Source organism: Macaca nemestrina, chromosome 20, assembly GCF_043159975.1.
Source record: "Macaca nemestrina isolate mMacNem1 chromosome 20, mMacNem.hap1, whole genome shotgun sequence".
NCBI classification, from domain to species: domain Eukaryota; kingdom Metazoa; phylum Chordata; class Mammalia; order Primates; family Cercopithecidae; genus Macaca; species Macaca nemestrina.
In genome coordinates, this window is record NC_092144.1 from 1,688,611 (window position 1) to 1,710,249 (window position 21,639).

The following is a 21,639-nucleotide window of genomic DNA, read 5'->3' on the forward strand; positions in this document are numbered from 1 at the left end:
TGTGGTGGGGATGGCTGCCGCTGGGGTGGATTCCTGGAGGTGTTGCGAAGCGGATCGGGGTGACCCAGGGACAGCTGGAGCGGCTTCCTCCAGCTCCGTTCCTGGCCAGGGGGCGTAGAAGTCCTGAGCTGGTGGGGTGTCCAGTGGTCCTCCAGGGGCGTTGCACTGCCTTCCTTTGTCTCCTTGTCAGTCTCCCCACTGTGGGTTTTGGGCTGACCTTCACCCTCACGTGCCTTTGACGGCCTCCTGTCTGCCCCATGGGTGCAGAGAGGAGCGTTCCGGGGATGACTTGGATGGGCAGGAGGAGGAGGCCATCCCATCCTCGTGAGCTCCAGCCTGGTCTCCAGGGTCTGCAGCGACAGTGCGGGGAGGCCCTCCGGGTGCCTCTCTGCTGCCCACTAGGAAGCTGCCCATGGTGGCTGGCATTCTGCCTGTCTCAGGTGCTCAGGGTCAGAACCCTCACTGTGTGGCACCTGCAGGGAGGCCACATGTGTCCATGTGGCCCGGGCGTCTTGCTGGGCTGTTCCTTGGCATGCTGGGTGTGAGGACACCGCCTGTGCACACGCCCAGCATCTGCCCAGGCCTGCAGCTGCCACAAGGGCCATGCCGAGCTGCTCTTGGCCGGTGGCTCTGTGCCAGGGCCTGGCTCCTGAGGCCTGTGGTTCACTATTGGGGCCCGGCAGCCCCTCCCTTGCCAGGGTGTTTGAGGATTCAGTGAAATCGTTTGTGTAGGTCGGCCAGGGTGGGCCTGACCCAGGGCCTGTGCTTAGAATGTGGGATCTGCTTTTTTTTAATGTCATGATTTGTGGACCAGGCAGTGGAGTAGGGGCCCCTTTGTTCTTCGTAAAAGAATCCTGGTGTTATGGTTGGAGGGAGGGCTGTGGATCAGGCAGCTGGGCCCCAGCCCAGCCCCCGCCCAGCCCCAGCCCCAGCCCAGCTGCAGCATGCTCCTGGCAGCCAGCCGCCTCTCTCTGCCTGGGTTTCTCTTATTGCAGCCAGGGGCCAAGACTGTGCTGGCATGGACCTCTGTGGGTGCTCCTCACATAGGGCCGTGCAGTTTTTTTAAGGACGCTCAGGCCGTGCGCACTGGCTTACGTCTGTAATCCCAGCACTTTGGAAGGCTGAGGCAGGGAGATCACTTGAAGCCAGGAGTTCGAGACCAGCCTGGGCAACTTGACGAAACCCTGTCTTTACTAAAAAAATATAAAAATTAGCCGGATGTGGTGGCGGGTGCCTGTAGTCTCAGCTAGTTGGCTGAGGCAGGAGAATAGCTTGAACCCAGGAGGTGGAGGTTGCAGTGACCCAAGATGGTGCCACTGCACTCCAGCCTGGGCGATAAGAGTGAGACTCCATTGCAAATAAATAAATAAATAAGAATGCTCAGCTGGGCGTGGTGGCTCATGCCTGGACTCCCAGCACTTTGGGAGGCTGGGAGGGTTGATCATTTGAATCTAGGAGCTGGAGATTGGCCGGGCAACATAATGAGACCCTGTGTCTACAAGAAAGTAAAAAATTAGCTGGGCATGGTGGTGCACGCCTGTGGTCCCAGCTGCTTGAGGGGCCGAGGTGGGAGGATCACTTGAGCCCAGGAGGATCACTTGAGACCAGTGGCACTGTGATTGTGCCACCGCCCACCAGCCAGGCAACAGAGTGAGACCCTGTCTCAAAAAACAAAACCCAAACAAGAAAGAATGCTCCAGTGCTGTGGCTTCCCCGGGCCAGTGTTGTCTGTGCAGGTTCTGCCAGTGACGCCCAGACCAGCCTCTCTGGGTTAGGGTCTTGGTGCGGCAGGTGTGGAAGCCCCGCTCTGACCAGGCTCTTGCTGGTGGGTCTCGAGGTGCTCAGGCAGCAGGTGAGTTGCATCTGCTCCCCATGGGAAGTGGCCTGCACAGGCTTCTGGGGTCGGAGGAGACCCCGGGCCCCCGGATCTCAGGCGGTGACGGTGAGGGTGCCTCGCCGAGGAGACCCCGGGCCCCTGGATCTCAGGCGGTGACGGTGAGGGTGCCTCGCCGAGGAGACCCCGGGCCCCCGGATCTCAGGCGGTGACGGTGAGGGTGCCTCGCCGAGGAGACCCCGGGCCCCCGGATCTCAGGCGGTGACGGTGAGGGTGCCTCGCCGAGGAGACCCCGGGCCCCCGGATCTCAGGCGGGGACGGTGAGGGTGCCTGTCTGGCTGCATGCTCTCCTTCTGCAGGGCTCAGAGCTGACTGTCTTGTTTGAACCTTGTGTGTTTTCTGGGGAGTGCATCTGGAGCTTAAGTGTTGTAGGGAACAGGGGTCCAGGCACAGGGGTGCGCACCAACACCTGGGCATCCGTGGTGTAGGCAGAGGCCTCGAAACTCAAACCCCCTGGAGAGGCTGCTTTCTGCTATGTGTCCCCAGCACATGACCAGGGTTCTCACGATGTGACGCTGCACAGACCTTTTCTGTCTCACTTACCCCAGAAACACTGATGACGTTCTTACACAGCAAACACCATTCAGTCCCCATACGGCCAGTGTCCCAAGCGTGTCCTCCCACAGTGTTACTGTTTTTTTGGGTCAGAGTCTCGCTCTGCTGCTCAGGCTGGGGTGCAGTGGCGCCATCTCAGCTCACTGCAACTTCCACCTCCTGCAGCTCACTGCAACTTCTACCTCCTGGGTGCAAGCAATTCTCCTGCCTCAGCCTCCCAAGTAGCAGGGATTACAGGTGCTTGCAACCATGCCCAGCTGATTTTTGTATTTTTAGTAGAGATGGGATTTTGCCATGTTAGCCAGGCTGATCTCAAACTCCTGGCCTCAAGTGATCCAGCCCCCTCGGCCTCCCGAAGTGCGGGGAGGGCTGTTTAAAGATGGTTCGGCTGTCCCAGGCTCTCCTCGTTTGGATGTCCACTTGAGAATCAGCCTCTCCATTTCTCCAGAAAAGCCAACTGGGCTTTTTCTAGAAATTGGTTTGAGCCTGCAGTTCAGTTCGGGGAAAGGGGCGTTTAAACAATGTCACTCCCAGGTATTCCTGTTTCAGTGCTTTTTTTTTTTTTCGAGGCGGAGTCTCGCTTTCTCACCCAGGCTGGAGTACAGTGGCATAATCTCGGCTCACTGCAACCTCCATCTTCCAGGTTCAAGCAATTCTTCTTCCTCAGCCTTCCGAGTAGCTGGGATTACAGGTGCCCACCACCACGCCTGGCAAATTTTTGTATTTTTAGTAGAGACGGGGGTTTCACCATGTTGATCAGGCTGGTCTCGAACTCCTGACCTCGTGATCCGCCCGTCTCAGCCTCCCAAAGCACTGGGATTACAGGTGTGAGCCACGGTGCCGGCCTTTGGTGCTTTTTTATGTGGCATTTTGACAGTCCTTTGCTGCCAGTATGTGTAAAGACTGCTCCCTTTTGCCTGCCGGCCTTGCCTGTGCTGAGCTCGGGCAGCGTCCACGCGTATCCCTTAGCGTGCTCTGTGGCGCAGAACCACGGGACTCAGTGAACGCAATACCGTGCTGAGCTCTGGCGCCGTCTGTGGCGCAGAACAACGGGACTGAGTGAACGCCATACGGCTGCTCCTTTCAGGGTGCTTGCTGCTTGTTTTTATTGCCAAGTTGCTCTGGCCAGGACCTCCTGGACGATATGATGAGAAGTAACTGCAGACGGCTTTGCTCGCGTTGATCTCGGGGGCCTTGCTCAGTGCCTGGGGCTTTTCGTGATCTGTGTCGTGGGGTCCCCTGCCGGTGTCATCCGGGTGTGAAGGTGTTGACCAGGCTGGGGAGGGGTGACGAGAGGCACCAGTAATCACAGAGGGCAGGTACTGCAGCCCTTCTGACAGGATGCTATGTCTCTCAGTGTGGGAGAGTCTTGGGGGCACGTGAACCTGAGGTCGGGTCCTGGCCAGCTGGTTGGAGTCTGTGGCCGGGTGGGGACTTGGTGTGGGGTGGGGGGCAGTGAAGCTGCTCTCGGAGTTCTGGAAAGCTGCCAGCTGGACTTAGCAGGTTGAGAGGAGTGGGGAGCAGAGGCCGAACCCCCATCCCTCCCCGTTCCCTCCTGCAGAGCCGCAGGCCAGGCGGCTGGGGAAAGTGGGCCTTTGGCTGTCACAGTGTCTCGGTGACTGATCCCGTGCAGTTTTTAAGTGGAAGGCGTGTTCTTCCATTTCTGGCCTCTTGTGGGGTACTGTCCTGATGGCACCGAATGCCATCCTGTGTGCTTTCCCACCTGCCCACATGGGGCTGCTCAGACCTCTGTCCTGGTTCCTTCGGTGAATTGCAGTCACTAATTTTAGAGTAAAGCAGCTTTTCCTCCCTGGGAGGTGCTGCGCGTGGTTGTGAGGTGTCACTGCGCAGTTCCCTCACGTTTTTAAGGGATTGTGGGGTGTGTTGGTAGGGGATGTTGGTCTGCTGTTTCCTTTCTTGTCCTTTCTTTCCAGCCCTTTGTGTCTCTATGGTTTTGGTGTCAGGATGATGCTGGCTGCATAAAAACTGAAAAAGTTTCTGTAAGTTTAGTGTTGTGTCTTGTCAGTGTTTGATGGAATTCACTAGTGAAGCCGTCGGGGCCTGGAGCCGTCTCTAGGAAGCAAACTGACAGGTGTAGAGCTGCAGAGCTGTTGTTTCTTCTGTGTCAGTTTCGGTCATTCGTGTCCCTCGGGGGATGTTTATTTCATTGAGGCTGTTGGATTTATACCATTTTCTTTTGTTTTTATTGTGGAGACAGTCTTGCTCTGTCACCCAGGCTGGAGTGAAGTGGCGGGATCTTGGCTCACTGCAGCCTCAACCTCCCGGGTTGAAGCAATTCTCCTGCCCCAGCCTCCCGAGTACTAGGGACTACAGGCATGAGCCACTGCACTTGGCTCCATTTTCTTAGTATCCCTGATTCTCCTCTTACTGTCTGTAAGTTCTGCAGGGATGATGCCCCTTTCATGATTGGGTCCTTTTTTTTTTTTTTTCTTTTTTTTTTTTTTTTTTTTGAGACGGAGTCTTGCTCTGTTGCCCAGGCTGGAGTGCAAGGGCATGATCTCGGCTCACTGCAACCTCCGCGTCCTGGGTTCAAGCAGGTCTCCTGCCTCAGCCTCCCAAGTAGCTGGGACTACAGGCATGTACCACCACACCTGGCTAATTTTGTATTTTTAGTACAGGTGGGGTTTCACCATGTTGGCCAGGCTGCTCTCGAACTCCTGACCACAGGTGATCCACCCACCTCAGCCTCCCACAGTGCTGGGATGACAGGCGAGAGCCACTGCGCCTGGCCTTCATGATCCTTTTCAATATGGTATCAGGATCCAAGTGAAGTCAAAGAGTTTTAATGGGCTGATTTGTTTCCGTCTCTTCATCTATGGCCCCCTCCGCCTCATTTTTCTTGGCAGTGTTTGTTGATGAAGCTCTGCTGTATTTTGGGATTAGTTAATTCTTCAGATTCCTGTTGGCTTTATTTTATTTATTTGTTTATTTTTGAGATGGAGTTTTCGCTCTTGGTGCCCAGGCTGGAGTGCAGTGGCGCAATCTCGGCTCACTGCAACCTCCGCCTCCCAGGTTCAAGCGATTCTCTTGCTTCAGCCTCCTGAGTAGCTGGGATTACAGGCCTGCAACACCATGCCTGGCTAATTTTGTATGTTTAGTAGAGATGGGGTTTATTCATGTTGGTCAGGCTGGTCTCGAACTCCTGACCTCGTGATCTGCCCACCTCAGCCTCCCAAAGTGCCGGGATTATAGGTGTGAGCTACCGCGCCTGGCACCAGTTGACTTTAGTTTCTAGTCATCAGTTGCTTTTTGAGCTCTGATGTGGCCAGTGGGTCCCTAGACCAGCCCTGTAGCAGGTGCGTTCACTTAGCTCCCCGGAGCCACTGGCGTGTGGCCTGGAAGCCATGTAAAATCAGTGTACTTCAGTAACAGCTTCATGGTGCACATCGTAGCCTTAGTTTTGAAGTCACGCCTCCCTTCTCTCTCCACTCTGAGTGGAGTGGTAGGGATGTTTGTTTTCTGTTGGAGAGGATGCAGTGTTTAAGAACATGCTGGTAATGCTCAAGATTTTCACACCTGTAATCCCAGCTCTGTGGGAGGCTGAGGTGGGCGGATCGCTTCAGATCAGGAGTTCGAGACCAGCCTGGCCAGCATGGCCTAACCCCGTCTCTACTAAAAATACAAAAATTAGCCGGGCGTGGTGGCAGGTGCCTGTAATCCTAGCTACTCGGGAGGCTGAGGCAGGAGAATCGCTTGAACCCGGGAGGTGGAGGTCGCAGTGAACCAAAATCACGACAGTGCACTCCAGCCTGGGAGGCAGAGGGAGACTCTGTCTCAAAAACAAACAAACAAAAAGACAAAAGACAAAACAAAACCAAAAAAACCAAACCCCTCCTGATCGTTTCTGCTGCTGTGTTTCAGATGGGTCTGTGAAGAAATCCCGGATCTCAAGCTCGCTATGGAGAATTACGTTTTAATTGACTATGACACCAAAAGGTAAGCAGAGTCCTGCCCGGCCACTCCGCTCTGAGGACAGACGTGGCTCTTGGGGAGGACAGGAGGACGCATCCTATAATTAGCTCTTCTTAGATGGTGCAAGCTGATCTGAAATTTCCTTTTAGAGTTGGCCGTGGCCACCATAAAGTTATTTTGGTAGGAAATGTTTATCAACTCTTGGCAAAGGCTGTCAGAGGCTGGACAGAATTGGAAACTCCGGTTGTGGAAAGTGGGATTGGCATGTGTGGAGTCAGCCTGCGCTAGTGATGGCTCTTTTTATAGCGGGCGGCTGACGGCCAGAAGTCCGAGTTCCTGCCTGAGGCTGCTGGGAGGGCCTGGGCGACCTCAGGCTCCTTGGCAGCTCTGCTTCGACCTCAGTTGGGTTTCGTTAGTCCCTCTGTCTCCAGCCCTGTGGCTGTTAGCAGTTTTGCCCTGGCAGCTTCTGGGTCTTGGAGGAGGGTCTTGTGGGTGGAGAGGGGCAGGGCTGTCTCTGGAATGCTTGGAAGTGTTTTGTTTTTCTTTGAGAAGGAAGACATTCCAGGCTCACGCCTTTTTCAGCTCTTGGGAGTCTGAAATCGACAGAGTAGTCCTCCGTCAAGGGCTATGCTGTCGTGAGCTTAGGTGAGCCCCTCTCCACAGAGAGTCAAGCCTAGAGGGCCCTGGCACCCTCCCGGGCTGAGCACATGGCTGCACTTTACCTGGCTCTCCGGCCTCGCTGGCGTGTGGGAGGGACTCCTTTGTCTGTGGTCAGCGGTCTCAGCCTCAGTAAGCCTCGAGATCCTGTGCCCCTCCCTCAAGCCCTGCCCATTCCCTGGTCAGCACCCTGGTACCCCACAAGCAGACAAGCGCGTTGCTGGCAGGGTCCTCCATGCCGACCCGCTGCCGTGGATTTCACGCCACCTGCCCCGCAAGTCTGGGCCTCTCGCCACCCCTCATCAGGCGTGATGGTGTGCTGGGCCCTTCCCTGGTTTAGTATAAAGGGTGTGATGCAGCGTGCAGATAAACAGCCGCATGGCAGGGTCCACAGGGAGGGGCCTGCAGGGCCCTGCACAGAGCTATGTCTCTGTGGAGTTGGGGTGCACTCACCCCAAAGCTCTTTGCACCCTGTGCTTTTGGGTTTTCACGGAGGCTTCTTGGAGACTTGCTTGATGATTGCCTCCATCTCTCTCTAAGCTTCTTACTGCAGCTTGGGCTTTACCCTACCCGGGACCTTACAACAAAAGATGCTCCCGTCACCTAGAAGTTCCCAGCCATTGGCCGGGCGCGGTGGCTCAAGCCTGTAATCCCAGCACTTTGGGAGGCCGAGGCAGGTGGATCACGAGGTCAGGAGATCGAGACTATCCTGGCTAACATGGTGAAACCCCGTCTCTACTAAAAATACAAAAAACTAGCCGGGCGTGGTGGCGGGCGCCTGTAGTCTCAGCTACTTGGGAGGCTGAGGCGGGAGAATGGCGTGAACCCGGGAGGCGGAGCTTGCAGTGAGCCGAGATCACGCCACTGCACTCCAGCCTGGGAGACACAGCGAGACTCCGTCTCAAAAAAAAAAAAAAAAAAAGAAGTTCCCAGCCATCAGGAGCTTTATTAGGAACCGGAGGCCCCTCGGGTGGGTGGGTGTTGTTGGGCTGAGCCCTTTCGTATTAACCTGGGGCGCTTATGGCGCCTCACTTGTGTGTGGCCAGCGTCTGCCTTGGCTCTGAGCAGCGAGTGTGTCAGACGCTGTGCTCAAGGCGCCCCTGCACCTGGGTGTGTGGCGTCCTTCCCCTTCGTGTGGGATGGGCTTAGCCAAGGCTGGAAGGACGTCAGGGACAGGCTGGGCAGGGGGTAATTGTTGGAGCTGGGAGGACCACCTGAGGGACCGAGCCATTAGGGCTTCAGGCCAAGGACAGCGCAGCTCCTCTGAGCACCTGCATTTGCACATCCTGCCAGGGAAGGGTCTCTTCCCGGGAGTATGCAGAGATGATTTTGGGAGGGTCTGGTTGTCAGGGTTGAAGGCGGTGAGTAGAAGTGAAAACACAGGAGGGGCCAGCACTGCTCCCCGGAGCTGCGGGGAAGGCGGGAGGCAGCAGGCTGGCTCTGTTGGGTCATCTGACCCTGGCCAGATGCTGCTCATGGACCGAGGCCCACACGGTGCCTGCTGGCCCTTCACACTCCCTGGGCTACCTCCGCCCCTGTGTCCTTTGTCCTCTGGATGATCCAGGTTCTGTGTGGCCGTGCTCCCGGGGCTGTCAGCCAGCTTTTGTTCTTGGTGTTTGCTGCTCTTAAGTTCTCTTGCTTTATTCCCTGCAGCTGCTGCTTAAGAAAAGCATGAACCTGGCCTTTGGAGCACAGGTTTTCCTATGAGGAAGGGAAAGTGTGAACCTTGGGCACACACTGCCCAGGTGAATTCAGGGCTGCCAGGGCGAGGCAGGAAGAGCATGGGACTGGGGCTGGGGCGGGAGCAGGGGTCTGATTGCGCAACCACGTCTCGGAGCATCTGTCAGGCTCTTGGGGTTGCCCTCGGGAGGAAGCTGCCTGCGTGCACGTGGAGGCAGCGGAGGAAGGAGGCGGAGGAAAGTCCCAGCCGCGCCCCCCGCCCCGCACGGGTGCAGGTCTCTTCGGTGCCGGGGACTGGATCGTTCTCTGGCAGGGACTGTCCTGGACACTGCAGGTGCCGAGCAGGGTCCCTGTCTCCATCTGTTGCTTGCCTCGCCATGTTCCCGGGGTCCCCGGTGAGAGCCACTGTGTGTGACAGTGTTCACGGGACAGGTTACCCCTCCTCCTCCTGTCTCTTGGTCTGCTCTGGACACCTTCTGAGGTGGTGGGACAGACGCTGTCGTCCACATTTTGCCAGCGGTTTGGAAGATGAGCAAGTTATCCCAGGTCGAGACTGGACAGACTAGGCCAGGCAGACCCTGCAGCAGGCCTGCCCCCACCCCGGAAGCCCCTCTGAGTCTGGGCCTGGGCGTGGCCTGTGTTTCTTGTGGCTCACATGCCCCACAGACAGTGGGCGCTCCCTGGAGCACAGGTGCCCCCTGCTGCCCTGTTGGCCCTGCCCTGGATGCTGTTGGGCGCAGGCATTTAGGTAATGAAGCATTGCCCTGTGGCTAGGGCTGAGCGGGGCAGAGCTGCTGCCACGGGACTGAGTCTCACGGTGGACCCTGCTGTGCCACGTCTGACGTGACACACTGCTGACGTGTGAGTGAGTCGGAGCTTTTGAAGGACACGTGCACAGAGCAGTGCGGGCGTGGGTGGGGCACCCTCCGTTCTGCAGTGCTCCCTCCTCCTGCACCTGCCCCGTCAGAGGCCCAGTGATCCCTGGGACCCCAGCCATTCACCTGCCTCTGGCGATGGTGGCTATCCCCAGCCAGGGCAAGGAAGACCCTCTAAGGCCGGCCCCAGGGGTCCCTGCTGTTGGGCCGGCCTCAGTCCCCCTCGAGTCCTCTTTCTCTCCTCACGCCTCCAGCACACCTGGACCTCAGCTTTGTGTGGGGAACCTGGGCAGGTCCAGACTGCCTCAGGGCTCAGTGCTTTCCTGCACCAGACTCTCGGCTGGCCTCCTCGCCTGTGCGTCAAACCTGAAATCTCCATCAGGTTGGAACCTGAGGCTTCTGCCAGAGGGGTCTTGGCCAGCTGGCTGGTGGCTGTCCAGCCAGAGACCACACCGTGGAGCCTGCGCTGTCCGTGTGCTGTCCCCTCCCATGCATGCGGCTCGCGCTGGCCCGTGTGACCAGGGCCTTCCCTTGCCTTTTTCAGCTTCGAGAGCATGCAGAGGCTCTGCGACAAGTACAACCGCGCCATCGATAGCATCCACCAGCTGGTAGGTGGCTTGCCCCTGCCCGGGCGGTCAGTAGTAGTGCCAGGCTCCCAGACCCCTCCAGACCCCTTACGTCACCACCTTGTGGCACAGGGCTCCCCTTAGAGCCCCCAGGGATTGGAATGTGCAGGATGGGGGGGACCGTGGTCTGTGGGTGAGTGGTGTGGGGGCTGCTGAGGCTGGGCTATGTCCTCGTGGGCCACGCCAACTGCGTGCTGTGGCCATGTGCCAACGCAGAGCCATCCGTGGTTTGTGTGCTGAGGCAGGGCCCTGAGGGTTGTGGTGTCTGCACATGCCTCTGCAACCCTGGGTTTGTGACCGTGGGCCCCAGCAGAGGCAGGGTCCCTGTCCTCCCCAGGCTGTGTGAATGCCGGCCTTCCCCTCGTACTTCCCCCACACCGCCTGCCTTCATCAGGCTGGATGCTGGCCTGGGCTGCGCCCTTGGACACCCCGGTCCTGCTGTGTCTCGTGAGGCTTTCCTCACAAAGGACGGGGGACACAGCGAGCTGGGGTGTAGCAGGGAGGGGAGCGTGCTGCTTCCCATGTTCTAGAAGGCGCCGGGGGCCCCTGGGGCATGAGGGCAGGGAAGCTCTTTCTTGAAAGTCTTGCTGTGGAGGGAGTCCTGCTGGGGGCGGCATGGGCTCACTCAGCCCTCCTGAGTGGGGCTGGGCTGTCCCGCCCCATGAGCCTGCCACCCTGCCCCGGCTTCCCCCTCACCACGTGCATGCAGCTCTGTGGGCCCCTGAGAACTGAGCTGGCCGGGGCGAGAGGGGACCGACCACCTCAGCCTGCTGCAGGCGGCGGGGAGGAAGGCGGGGTTCCAGGTGGGCGAGTCAGGTGAGGTGCGGCGGGGAGGAAGGCGGGGTTCTAGGTGGGCGAGTCAGGTGAGGTGCCACGGGGAGGAAGGCGGGGTTCCAGGTGGGCGAGTCAGGTGAGGTGCGGCGGGCTCAAGGCTCTTTCATGGGGCTCGTGGCACCTGATGGGGGTCCCTTGGTGTCGGCGCCCCGCTCTGCTGCCTCGGCCTGGAGGAGGGATGGTGGTCTCGGTGGCCTGTGTGGTCTCGGTGGTCTTGCCAGTGAGGAGAGAGGCCTGTGGTGGGAGGAGGAGCCTCCTGGGACCCCTCTGAGATGGGGCCTGTCCCTGGGGATGCTGCTTTGCTGCTTGTAGGAAATGGGGCTGGGTTGGAAACTGACCTGGGAACCTGGCGGCCACCCCACAGGTGGACGAGAGGCCCTGCAGCCGGCTCCTTGCTTCTGCTGGGAAAGGGCCTAGGTCTCAGGGGTGGAGGGGCTGGGCAGCCTGTAGCCGTGCGGTTTATGTGACATGGCCGGGCCACCCTCTGCAGTGGAAGGGCACCACGCAGCCCATGAAGCTGAACACGCGGCCGTCCACTGGGCTCCTGCGCCACATCCTGCAGCAGGTCTATAACCACTCAGTGACTGACCCCGAGAAGCTCAACAACTACGAGCCCTTCTCCCCTGAGGTGTACGGGGAGACCTCCTTCGACCTGGTGGCCCAGATGATCGACGAGATCAAGATGACTGACGACGACCTGTTTGTGGACTTGGGGAGCGGTGAGTGTCGCCCGCCACGCCCGGCTGCTGTGCACTTCCAGGCCACACGCTCTGTGCCTGACCCACACCTGCTTGGAGAAGAGTTTAACAGGGACTCGCGATGTTGGCGTGGACGGCGCTTCCTTTTCCCGGCCCCTCTGTCTCGTTGTGGGTCCGTTCCTTTCCCCAGCCCTGACCTTCCCCAGAGCCCGGGGCTCTACCCAGAGAGGAGAAATCGCAGGAACCCAGTGGTTCCCAGACCAGGCCCATCCTTCCTGGTGCCCAGAGACTCTGCTTTTCCCCTGCTTCCCACCAGCGGGGGAGCTAGACCTGTGCCCCTCTGTTGCTCACTCCCAGAAGCTGCCACTCGCTAGCCTGGGCCCCAGCCCAGTCCCCACCCATGCTGCAGCCCACTGCGGTCCTTCCCTGGGCACACCTGCTCCCTTTGCAGCAGCTGGAAAGTTCCCATGCAGAGGAAAACCCCAGGTCCCTGGTGGAGGCCCTCTCGCCCTCCCTGCATCCCCGGCTTCCCTCAGTACCCCTGCGTCTGGGCCATGCCCTGCCCCTCCCAGGTTGGGGCTCAGGGTGGCCTCGGCAAGTCCCTACAGACCACCTCCCACATGCTGGCATTCTTTCGGCCTCCCCCTGCACTCAGAGTCTGATAGGCGACAGGCTCTGCTTGTGAGGCGTCGTCTCCTCTCAACCACGGTCGGGGCCCCTTGAGACCAGGCCCCAGGTGTGGGTTTCTGGCCCTGTCTTGAGCCCCGGTGTGGCCTGGCCGAGGCATAGATGAGCAGTCAGCTCAGGAACAACCTCATCAGCCTGACTCGTTCCTGATGGGACCACCCCATCCAGGCAGGGCTGACGGGGCCACCGGCCGACAAGGGTCAGATGGCGGAGGCCCCTTCTCCACAGTGTCTACACTGTCTCTGGGCTTCTTGGACCTCGATGGACATGTGAACCTTGTGCCTGCAGGCATGCGAGCCCCACATCTGCCTCACTCCACAGTCCTGGCTTTGACGTGGGGGAGGGGCCCCGAGGGCAGGGACCAAGAGGACTTTGCACAGACCCAGTGTGGCGGCTCACGCCTGTCATCTTAGCGCTTGGAAGGCTGAGATGGGAGGATCGCTTGAGGCCAAGAGTTCAACACCAGGCTGGTCAGCGTAGCAAGACCCCATCTATATTTACTTATTTAAATTTATTTCCAAATTTTAAAAATGCATTAAAAAGAATGTATATTGGCTGGGTGTGGCGGCTCACGCCTGTAATCCCAGCACTATGGGAGGCCAAGGCGGGCGGATCTGAGCTCCTAAGGTCAGGAGTTCAAGACCAGCCTGTCCAACATGGTGAAACCTCTTCTCTACTAAAAGTACAAAAATTAGCTGGGTGTGGTGGCACACGCCTGTAATCCCAGCTACTCGGGAGACTGAGGCAGGAGAATTGCTTGAACTTTGGAGGCGGAGGTTGTGGTGAGCTGAGATCACATCACTGTACTCCGGCATGGGTGACAGAGTGAGACTCCGTCTCAAAAAAAAAAAAAAAAAAAAAAAGGCATATCTGGCTGGGATCAGTGGCTCCTGCCTGTAATCTCAGTGCTTTGGGAGGCTGAGGTGGGAGGATTGCTTGAGCCCAAGAGATTGAGGCTGCAGTGAGCCAGGATCTCACCACTTGCAGTCCAGCTTGGGCGACAGAATCAGACCCTGTCTCAAAAACAAAAAATTAAAAAGGCGTATATGTTTTAGATGACAGCCTAGCACTTGCCGGCCCGGCTCTGGGCCCCTGTCCCTGTGTGCTTCTCTTCCCGCTGCTGTGGTGGTAGCGGTCTGTGCCTGCTGTGGTTGTGCCATGGTTCATTCCCTGGAGCGCAGAGCTGCCTAGCAGGGGAGGAGAGGCGGCTTGACACCCCCAGTGTGTGCTGCTGCCTCCGCCCTCCTGACGCTGGCACATCTGCAGCCCCCGTTCCCTCCTCCTCCCTTAGAGCCGGGGGTTGCTAGGTTGTGCGCTGACGCTGTGAAACCGCGGCGGCCGGGAGACTGTCCTGGCTGCAGGGGCTCCTCACTGCCTCTCCTACCCCACATCGAGTCTCAGTCCAGTCCCGCTCATGAGCCTTCCTGGGGTGCCGTGAGATTTCATCAGCCAGGTTGCTCTGTGTCTGTGTGGTGGTGACGCAGGGATAATTTGAGGTGAACGGGAGCCTTTCCAGACCTGCCAAGTCTCGGGCAGCCCTGTCTGAACAGTGAACACCACATAGGGCTTTTAGACTCAAAATGAATTCTGGGTTTCGGGGGCCACCAAGTAATGTCCATGGATGACACGTTGTGATGACCATCCCCTTGTGGGGGCTCTAGTGGGGGCCTGGTCTCACCCTGAGTGACCTTGGAGCATCGGATATGTGTGGAGACTTGTGGCCTCCCCTGTGGGTCTTCATGGCTGCATCCTTGTGGCCTCTGTCTCTGAGGCTGTCATGGCCTCCCGGATGGCATCTGAGTGCTGTGTGGTATCTGATGGATCTCTCTGATCACAGGTGTGGGCCAGGTTGTGCTCCAGGTCGCCGCTGCCACCAACTGCAAACATCACTATGGCGTCGAGAAAGCGGACATCCCGGCCAAGTATGCGGAGGTGAGCAGGTCTGGGCGCCAGGGTGTGTTGGAGGCAGGGGACCATCAGAGAAAGTGATGCCCTGGGTGCCTCCACCCCACTGCTGTGGGACTTCCGAGTCTGGGCGGCGTTCTTTTTTTTTTTTTTTTGAGACGGAGTCTCGCTTTGTCGCCCAGGCTGGAGTGCAGTGGCCGGATCTCAGCTCACTGCAAGCTCCGCCTCCCAGGTTTACGCCATGCTTCTGCCTCAGCCTCCCGAGTAGCTGGGACTACAGGCGCCCGCCACCTCTCCCGGCTAGTTTTTTGTATTTTTTTAGTAGAGACGGGGTTTCACGGTGTTCGCCAGGATGGTCTCGATCTCCTGACCTCGTGATCCGCCCGTCTCGGCCTCCCAAAGTGCTGGGATTACAGGCTTGAGCCACTGTGCCCGGCTTGGGCGGCGTTCTTTCCAGGCCCAAGACGTCTTAGCTGCCTGCAGGGTGTGCCTGTGAATAGGGTGCCCGCATGCCCTCACGGCCCATCCCAGGCCGGCCCTCCAGGCCTGCTCAAGCGCTGCGTGGGCGTCTCTGAGCCTGTTTCACAGCACGTGCCACAAGTGAGGCGGGAAGTGCTCAGCTCCACCTCATGGCACAGCCCTCTGAGAAGTGGGGTGTTTTGGGTGGCCTGCCCAGGCGGGCGCATTGAGGCCCCACTGCCCTGAGAGTTTGTAATGGGCGTTTGGTTTCTTTCCTTCCAGACCATGGACCGCGAGTTCAGGAAGTGGATGAAATGGTATGGAAAAAAGCATGCAGAATACACAGTGAGTGCCATCGCTCCGCCCTGGCTCCCATCGCCGGCCCCATCCCCGCTCCCACCCTCCTCTTAGCCCCTCCTTTCTTGCCAATGTTGGCACATGGCTTTTGGCACATGGCGTGCCCCCTGGAGTCCCCTCTGGTTTTTATAGGGCTGCCTGGGCGTGGCCTCTGAGCCCGCAGCAGGTGCCTCTGTTGGCACTGTCGCTCCCATCCTCTGTGACATGGCTTCTGTCCCTCGGCAGCGTGCGGTGCACAGAGGCGGTTCAGGGAACGGGCTCGGGGCTCCACGGAGCGGAGGCCTGTGGGACAGGCTGGGTTCTGGGCTGGTTGCAGCGTCCTTGGGGTGTCATCCCTCACTGGGGACAGCCTTGTTTGGACGGGTTCCTGGTCCTCAGTGCCGTGTTCTTCATGACAAGCCGGCAACCTCGGGGTGGGCAGTGTTCTCTCCCGCCCTGTCGTGATGCGGTCTGAGGTGCTCCTCCCGTGTGCCCTGTGGATGGCGCCGCGTGTGGATGGCGCCGCGTGTGGATGGCACCGCGTGTGGCTGTCCCTGCGGGGTGTGCACTCCCCTGGATGGCTGAGTGGCGGTGGGATGGGAGTGGGCGTGGGAAGGGGATGCTCTTTAGGGAGCAGGAAGGACGGTTTTCCTGACCCAGGTCGGGTGATTACTGGGCCACAGCTTCCAGGAGTATCTGCCACTCCTGCATCCTCCCCGGACTCCTTCCCACCCCGTGCTAAGTCCTTAGATACCAGGCTCCACCCTGGTCCTTTCCACACAGAGGCCTGCAGAGCTGGGTCCTTCCTTGACCTGTGCTCTCCTCCTCCCAGTCCCAGCTGCCCAGGAACTCACCTGTGGTGGAGTCTGACGGCGCTTGGGGCCCATTGGCTCTGCCTCCCAGCAATGTCTCAGACCTGCGGACTCCATCCCCTCCCTGCCCTCGTGGGGTGTGGGCTTGGTGCTGGCGCAGCTGCTCCTGTGATGTGGATTGGAGGGTGGCTTGGGGTCTGGGGTGCAGGAAGGTGGGTGCTTCCTGTTCTAGACTTGGAGCCCCTGGAGTACAGAGCCCGCAGCCACTTGAGTCCTGAGAGGCCTCCCTGACAAGGCGGAAGGAGTGCTGGGCAGGGCGGTCGCCAGGTCACCACCTTGGGAGGACGATGGCGCAGGAGTCGCTAAGCTGCCCAGCAGAGCAGCTCAGGATGGAACATGGCAAGGCCAGCTCGTGATCCCAGGTGCCTGCGGCAACACAGTTCCTGGGCGGAATCTGCACGTTTGAGAAGCAACAGAAACAAGGTGTTCAGAGGTCCTGTTGTCAGTCGACTCTCACAGTTCAGAGGGACCAATGAGGGACACAGGTGGTGTAGTTCCAGTCCCCTCCTAGGCGGTGCCCGCCCCTCACTGTCTCCTCAGCAGGGTGGGTGGAGGTGTGGCCAGGGCTGTGTACCCGCCCCTCCGTCTGGAGCTCCCTGCCGAGGCGCCCTCTGTGGGCCTGTCAGTCGGGTCCTTCCTCAGATCGCTGTGAGGCCTCGGCATTCCTGTCATTGCCACGAGTGGGCGTGCATCCTGCCTAGCACACATCCCTGGCCCCCAGCTCAGACCTCTCCATGCTGTCCCACAGCACAGGTGAAGGCCAGAGTCAGGGTGCTGGGCCCTGATCCCTTGCCGGCTGGTTCTGCCCTGGGTGTCCTGGCTGTGGTGGTCTGAGCAGATGAACCTGAGTGGGGACACAGATGCATGGTCCAGGCAGGCCATCTTCCCCTGTGAGGCCTGACATGGGCTGCAGTGGCAGGGACACCTGAGTCAGGCAGTGTCCTTCTTTGCATCCTCAGGGAGGGAGCTGCTGGCTGGAAACTTTTGTTGTTGTTTTTTAGAGGCAGGGTGTTGCTCTGTTCTCCAGGCTGGAGTGTGGTGGTGCAATCATAGCTCATTGCAGCCGTGAACTCCTGGGCTCAAGTGATCCTCCCACCTCAGCCTCCTGAGTAGCTGGGACTGCAGGCGTGCACCACCACACCTGGCTAATTAAAAAAATAATTTGAGTAAGACACAGTGGCTCACGCCTGTAATCCCAGCACGTTGGGAGACTGAGACGGGCGGATCACCTGAGTTTAGGAGTTCAAGACCAGCCTGGCCAACATGGTGAAACCCCGTCTCTGCTAAAAATACAAAACCTGGCTGGGCATGGTGGTACGCACCTGTAATCCCAGCTACTTGAGGGGCTGAGGCAGGAGAATCACTTGAACCCAGGGGGCGGAGGCTACAGTGAGCCGAGATCGCACCCCTGCACCGAAGCCTGGGCGATAGAGTAAGACTTTGTCTCACACACACATACACACACACACACACACACATACAAATTGTAGCAACGGGGTTTCACAGTGTTGGCCAGGTTGGCTTAAACTTCTGTGTTCAAGCCATCCTCCTGCCTTGACCTGCTAAAGTGCTGGGATTACAGGCGTGAGGGTGCCTGGCTGCCTCCGTGTCTTTTTGAGGCTTGACAGCCTATTTCTTTTTATTGCTGAATAGTAGTCCATAGTCTGGATGTGCCACAGTTAATTCACCCACTCGCCTGCTGAGGCCATCTGGGCTGCTTCCACAGTTCGGCAGTTATGAGCACAGCTGCAGTAAAGGTCCGTGTGCAGGTTTCTGTGTGGGTGCAGGAGCTCCACTCCTGTGGGTAGACACCAGGCAGCACGATTGCTGGATCGTCTGGAAAAACCGCCAGACTGCCTCGCAGTGAGTCTACACCATCTGCGTTACCTCCAGCGGTGAACAGGAGTTTCTGTTGCTCCATGTCCTGGCCGGCACCTGGTGCCATGAACATCTAGGGAGGTCATTGATACTTTCTCTTCCCCTCATCTCCTGAAGCCTTGCTGCAACATGAGTTCCTGGAGTTCTTACCGATTCCTTGTGGTTTTCTTTTTCTTTTTTTTTTTTTTTTTTGACATCAGAGTCTTGCTCTGTTGCCCAGGCTGGAGTGCAGTGGCACAAGCTCAGCTCGCTGCAACCTCCGCCTCCTGGGTTCAAGCGATTCTCCTGCCTCAGGCTCCCGAGTAGTAGGGATGACAGGCGCCCGCCACCATGCCCAGCTAATTTTTGTATTTTTAGTAGGGACGGGGTTTCACCATGTTGGTCAGGCTGGTCTCAAATTCCTGACCTCATGATCCGACTGCCTCTGCCTCCCAAAGTGCTGGGATGACAGGCGTGAGCCACCGCGCCCGGCCTCCTTGGCGTTTTCTGCACTGACACTTGTGTCGCCTGCAGACACGGAGCTTTGCCTTTGCCTTCGCAGTCCCTGTCCCTTTCCTCTCCTTTTCCTGTCCTCTTGTACTGGCCGGCGTGGGCATTTCCCATGCGATGTGAGTCATGGGGCAAGATGGTTACCCTTCCCTGCCCTGCTCTTGGTGGGCAGCTGAGCACCTGGCCATGGAGCACGGTGTTAGTGGCGGGCTTGTGTGGATGCTGTCCCTCGGGTGGAGGACAAGCCCGCAGTCCTGAGTGTGCGGCACGCGTTTTTTCGGTGCTGCTTCTAGTGTCAGCGCAGTGCTGTGGTTTCCATTCCTCAGCCTGTTGCTGTGATGGGTTTCCAGTGTTGAATGTGTCCCCCTTGGTCAGCGTGCGATCCTGTTTATCCGAAGCGGGATTCTGCTGGCTGATGGGCCGCTGAGGTGTTTTCTGCCGTGGTGGGAGCCGCGGTCTGCAGTGCTTCCTTGCGGCCGCACCTGTCTGGTTTGGTCTCTGGGTGGTGCTCCCTCGGCTTCTGTTCTGCTGTGTATGACCAGGACTTGTGCACCCAGGGCTGCGGGCCCAGCTCTCCTTCCCTTTCTTGTGCTGATTGTTCCCGAATGCCCTGCCCACAGTGGAAGCTGTGTGGTGTCCTGGGCCCTGGGTCCACTTGCACTCCGGCCGGAAGTTCCCACGTGGGTTCCTGGCTGTGGCAGGAGAGCCACACAGATCCCAGCACAGAGGATGGAAGCCCTCGCCGTGGTTCCCAGCGATGGCCAGGAGGGCGCCACGGTGCCTTCCTCCGAGTGGTCTGACCGGGCTGAGCCTTGCTCAGGAGAGGGTGGCTGTCAGGTGCGGGGGCTGCCCCAGCGCTGCTCCCCCTTCTGCCTCATCTCGTCAGCGTCAGGGTCAGCACCCTGCTTCTAGGGCCTGGGTCCGCAACATGGCTGAGCAGCGTGGTGTCTCCTATGGCGCAGGCGCTCCCGGCGTGGAGCTGCGTTCGTGGTCTGAATTCCGTGCGGGTTTAGGTACTCACGGTCGGGCCAGTGGCTCCTGAGATGTGTCTGGGAGCATGATTTGGGGGGAAGGATGGCATTCCTCAGGGCTTTGGTAACGTGTCGGAAAGAACCTGGTGGTGGGGAAGGCAGGTGTCGATACCAGCCTCCACCTCTGGCATCCGTGCTGTGCGCGGCCAGCTCCGGCGTCCGTGCTGTGTGCGGCCAGCTCCGGCGTCCATGCTGTGCGCGGCCAGCTCCGGCGTCCGTGCTGTGTGCGGCCAGCTCTGCTGCGGAGGGTGGGCGAGAGAGGCTTCTCCCGACTGTCCCTTGCCCTTTCTGAGGGAACTTCCATTCTGATGTTGGAGGAAACCCTCAGAGCAGCTCTCTGTGGCTTTGCCCGTGCTCTGCTTGGGAGGCTCCAAGTCCTCCTGCCCGGAGCGGTGTCACCAGCGAGGCTCCCAGAGACCCAGACTCCCGGTTCCTATGGGGCCGGGGTTCCAGACTCCAGAGGGAAGCAGGGTTGCACATAAACCATGGCGTTTGCAGGAACAGTTTGGCCCCAGAGCCTGCCCTGTCATGGAGCGCAGGGGACCCCAGGGTGGGTTCCCAGCCCCAGGCCTGCGATGCGAGCCCGGGTCTGCTGAGTGCTGCTCAGGACTTGGGATTTGAGTCATTTCCTGGGTGGCTTGTCCACGGGGAATGAGGGATGTTCACAGGGTCTGTCAGGTGTAGAGAGGGAGGAGACGGGTGTTGGGGCAGCCCAGCACCTGCAGAGGCTCAGGATGGCCTGTCTGCACCTCCCATCCCGCCTCCTCCCTCCTGGGAACTTCCCCTGGCCTTGGAGAGCAGAGGATATATAGCTGCTCCTGGCTGGGGCGGGCGTCCCTGCCCTCTGGATCTGCATCTGCGTGGACGGGTGGCCCTGTCCTCCGGGCCTGGAGCGGGGGTGTTCCTGTCTCTCTCGGGATGGGTGGGTGGGCCACCCTGTTGCTTGGGGCAGCGGCTTGCTTGTGGGATCTTCTCTGCTCAGGGACTCCCCCCCATCCTGAGAGACACTCGGTGGGCACTGGGCCTGCGGCTGCTATGAAAGAAGTGTTGCGGGTCCTCCCTCGGCCCTTGGGGTGCAGGTGTGGGCTTCTTCGACCGTGACTCAGGTTGCCCTGACCCCCAACTACTCCGGCCCCCAGCATGTCTGTGGATGGGCCTGTCCCGGACATTTCACAGAAATGGGATCACACACTGCGTGGCCTTTTGTGTCTGGCGTCGTCTCTCACTGAGCATGATGTCCTCAAGGTGCATCTGCGCTGTGGCCTGGGTTGGAGCCTGGCTCCTGCTCCTGGCGGGGTCCTGCTTCCGTGCGCACGGCCTTGCTGTGCTCTGTTGATCTTTCATCTAATGGACTCTTGTCTGCTTCCACCTTTTGGCTGTGATGAGTTGTGCTGGCTTTTGGAGGCATTTGTGTCGGGCTTTTGCGTGGGTATGTTTCTTTCTCTGGGAATGGAGGTGGTGGTGGTTTTGAAGGATTTGAAAGGCGGGGTCTCAGTTATCCAGATGCTACTGCGTCGGGCAGCTAGGTTAATAAGAGGTGTTTCCTCCTGGACGGTGCTTGGTCTTGAGGTCTGGAGGTGGACCGGCGTCGGTCTGCAGCTGGCTTTGCTGTGAGTGCGGCGTGGAGCTGGGGGACAGCGCTGCTCTTAGCTCAGCAACGCACAGGGGCGGACACCCCCAGGGACTGGTGGCTCAGCTTCGCAGTGTGCATGTTTCTTGCGGTTGGTGAGGGAGGGACAGAGCTCGGCACTAGGCTTTCCCGGCCTGGCCAAGTGTTGCTGCCTGCCGTGGAGAGTGCCCCCCAGCGTCCCTCCACCTCCCTCAGGCACTGCCTGGAGCCAGCATGGTGGGGACTGCAGGCCCTGCCTTGGGGCGCCCCTGCTGGCCACTTCTGGTCCTGGGAGTGGCTGCAGCCCCTGATTTTGAGCTTACATTTCTAGGAGACTGCAGCATGGCTGGCAGGTGTGTGTTGGTGTGGCTGTGGTCCCCTTGGCTGGGCCTGGCCTCCCCAAGTGGATGCTGGAGCACGAGGACCTGTCCCGGCTTCTCAGGAGGTCCTGCCTATTCTCTGCGCGTCCCTCTCGCCTGCCCTTCTGCCTGCAGTTCCCAGGGCTGCAGCCGGTGGGGCCTGGGCGTCCTCCTGCTCCTTCCCTGCAAGCAGAGCTGTGCTCATTTCATTCTTTCTTCACAGGGGCCGGGCGGGCTGGGGCTGCCAGGGAGGCTGGGGGTT

The 21,639-nt window shown here is 59.2% G+C and overlaps 1 protein-coding gene across 4 annotated transcripts in view; it reads left to right on the plus strand.

The window, feature by feature from the left end:
* The window catches only part of LOC105485848 (DOT1 like histone lysine methyltransferase), a 73,982-nt gene that overhangs the window by 19,532 nt on the left and 32,811 nt on the right, over positions 1-21,639 (plus strand). For all 4 annotated transcript variants that reach the window (XR_003018893.2, XM_024793996.2, XM_024793999.2 and 1 more), the window contains exons 3-7: positions 6,332-6,406; positions 10,139-10,202; positions 11,545-11,773; positions 14,277-14,371; positions 15,086-15,148. Coding sequence is in view for 3 of the 4 variants with exons in the window: in XM_024793996.2 (XP_024649764.1) it covers positions 6,332-6,406; positions 10,139-10,202; positions 11,545-11,773; positions 14,277-14,371; positions 15,086-15,148 (526 nt within the window). In the remaining variant the exon portion in view is untranslated. The remainder of the gene's footprint in view (positions 1-6,331; positions 6,407-10,138; positions 10,203-11,544; positions 11,774-14,276; positions 14,372-15,085; positions 15,149-21,639) is intronic.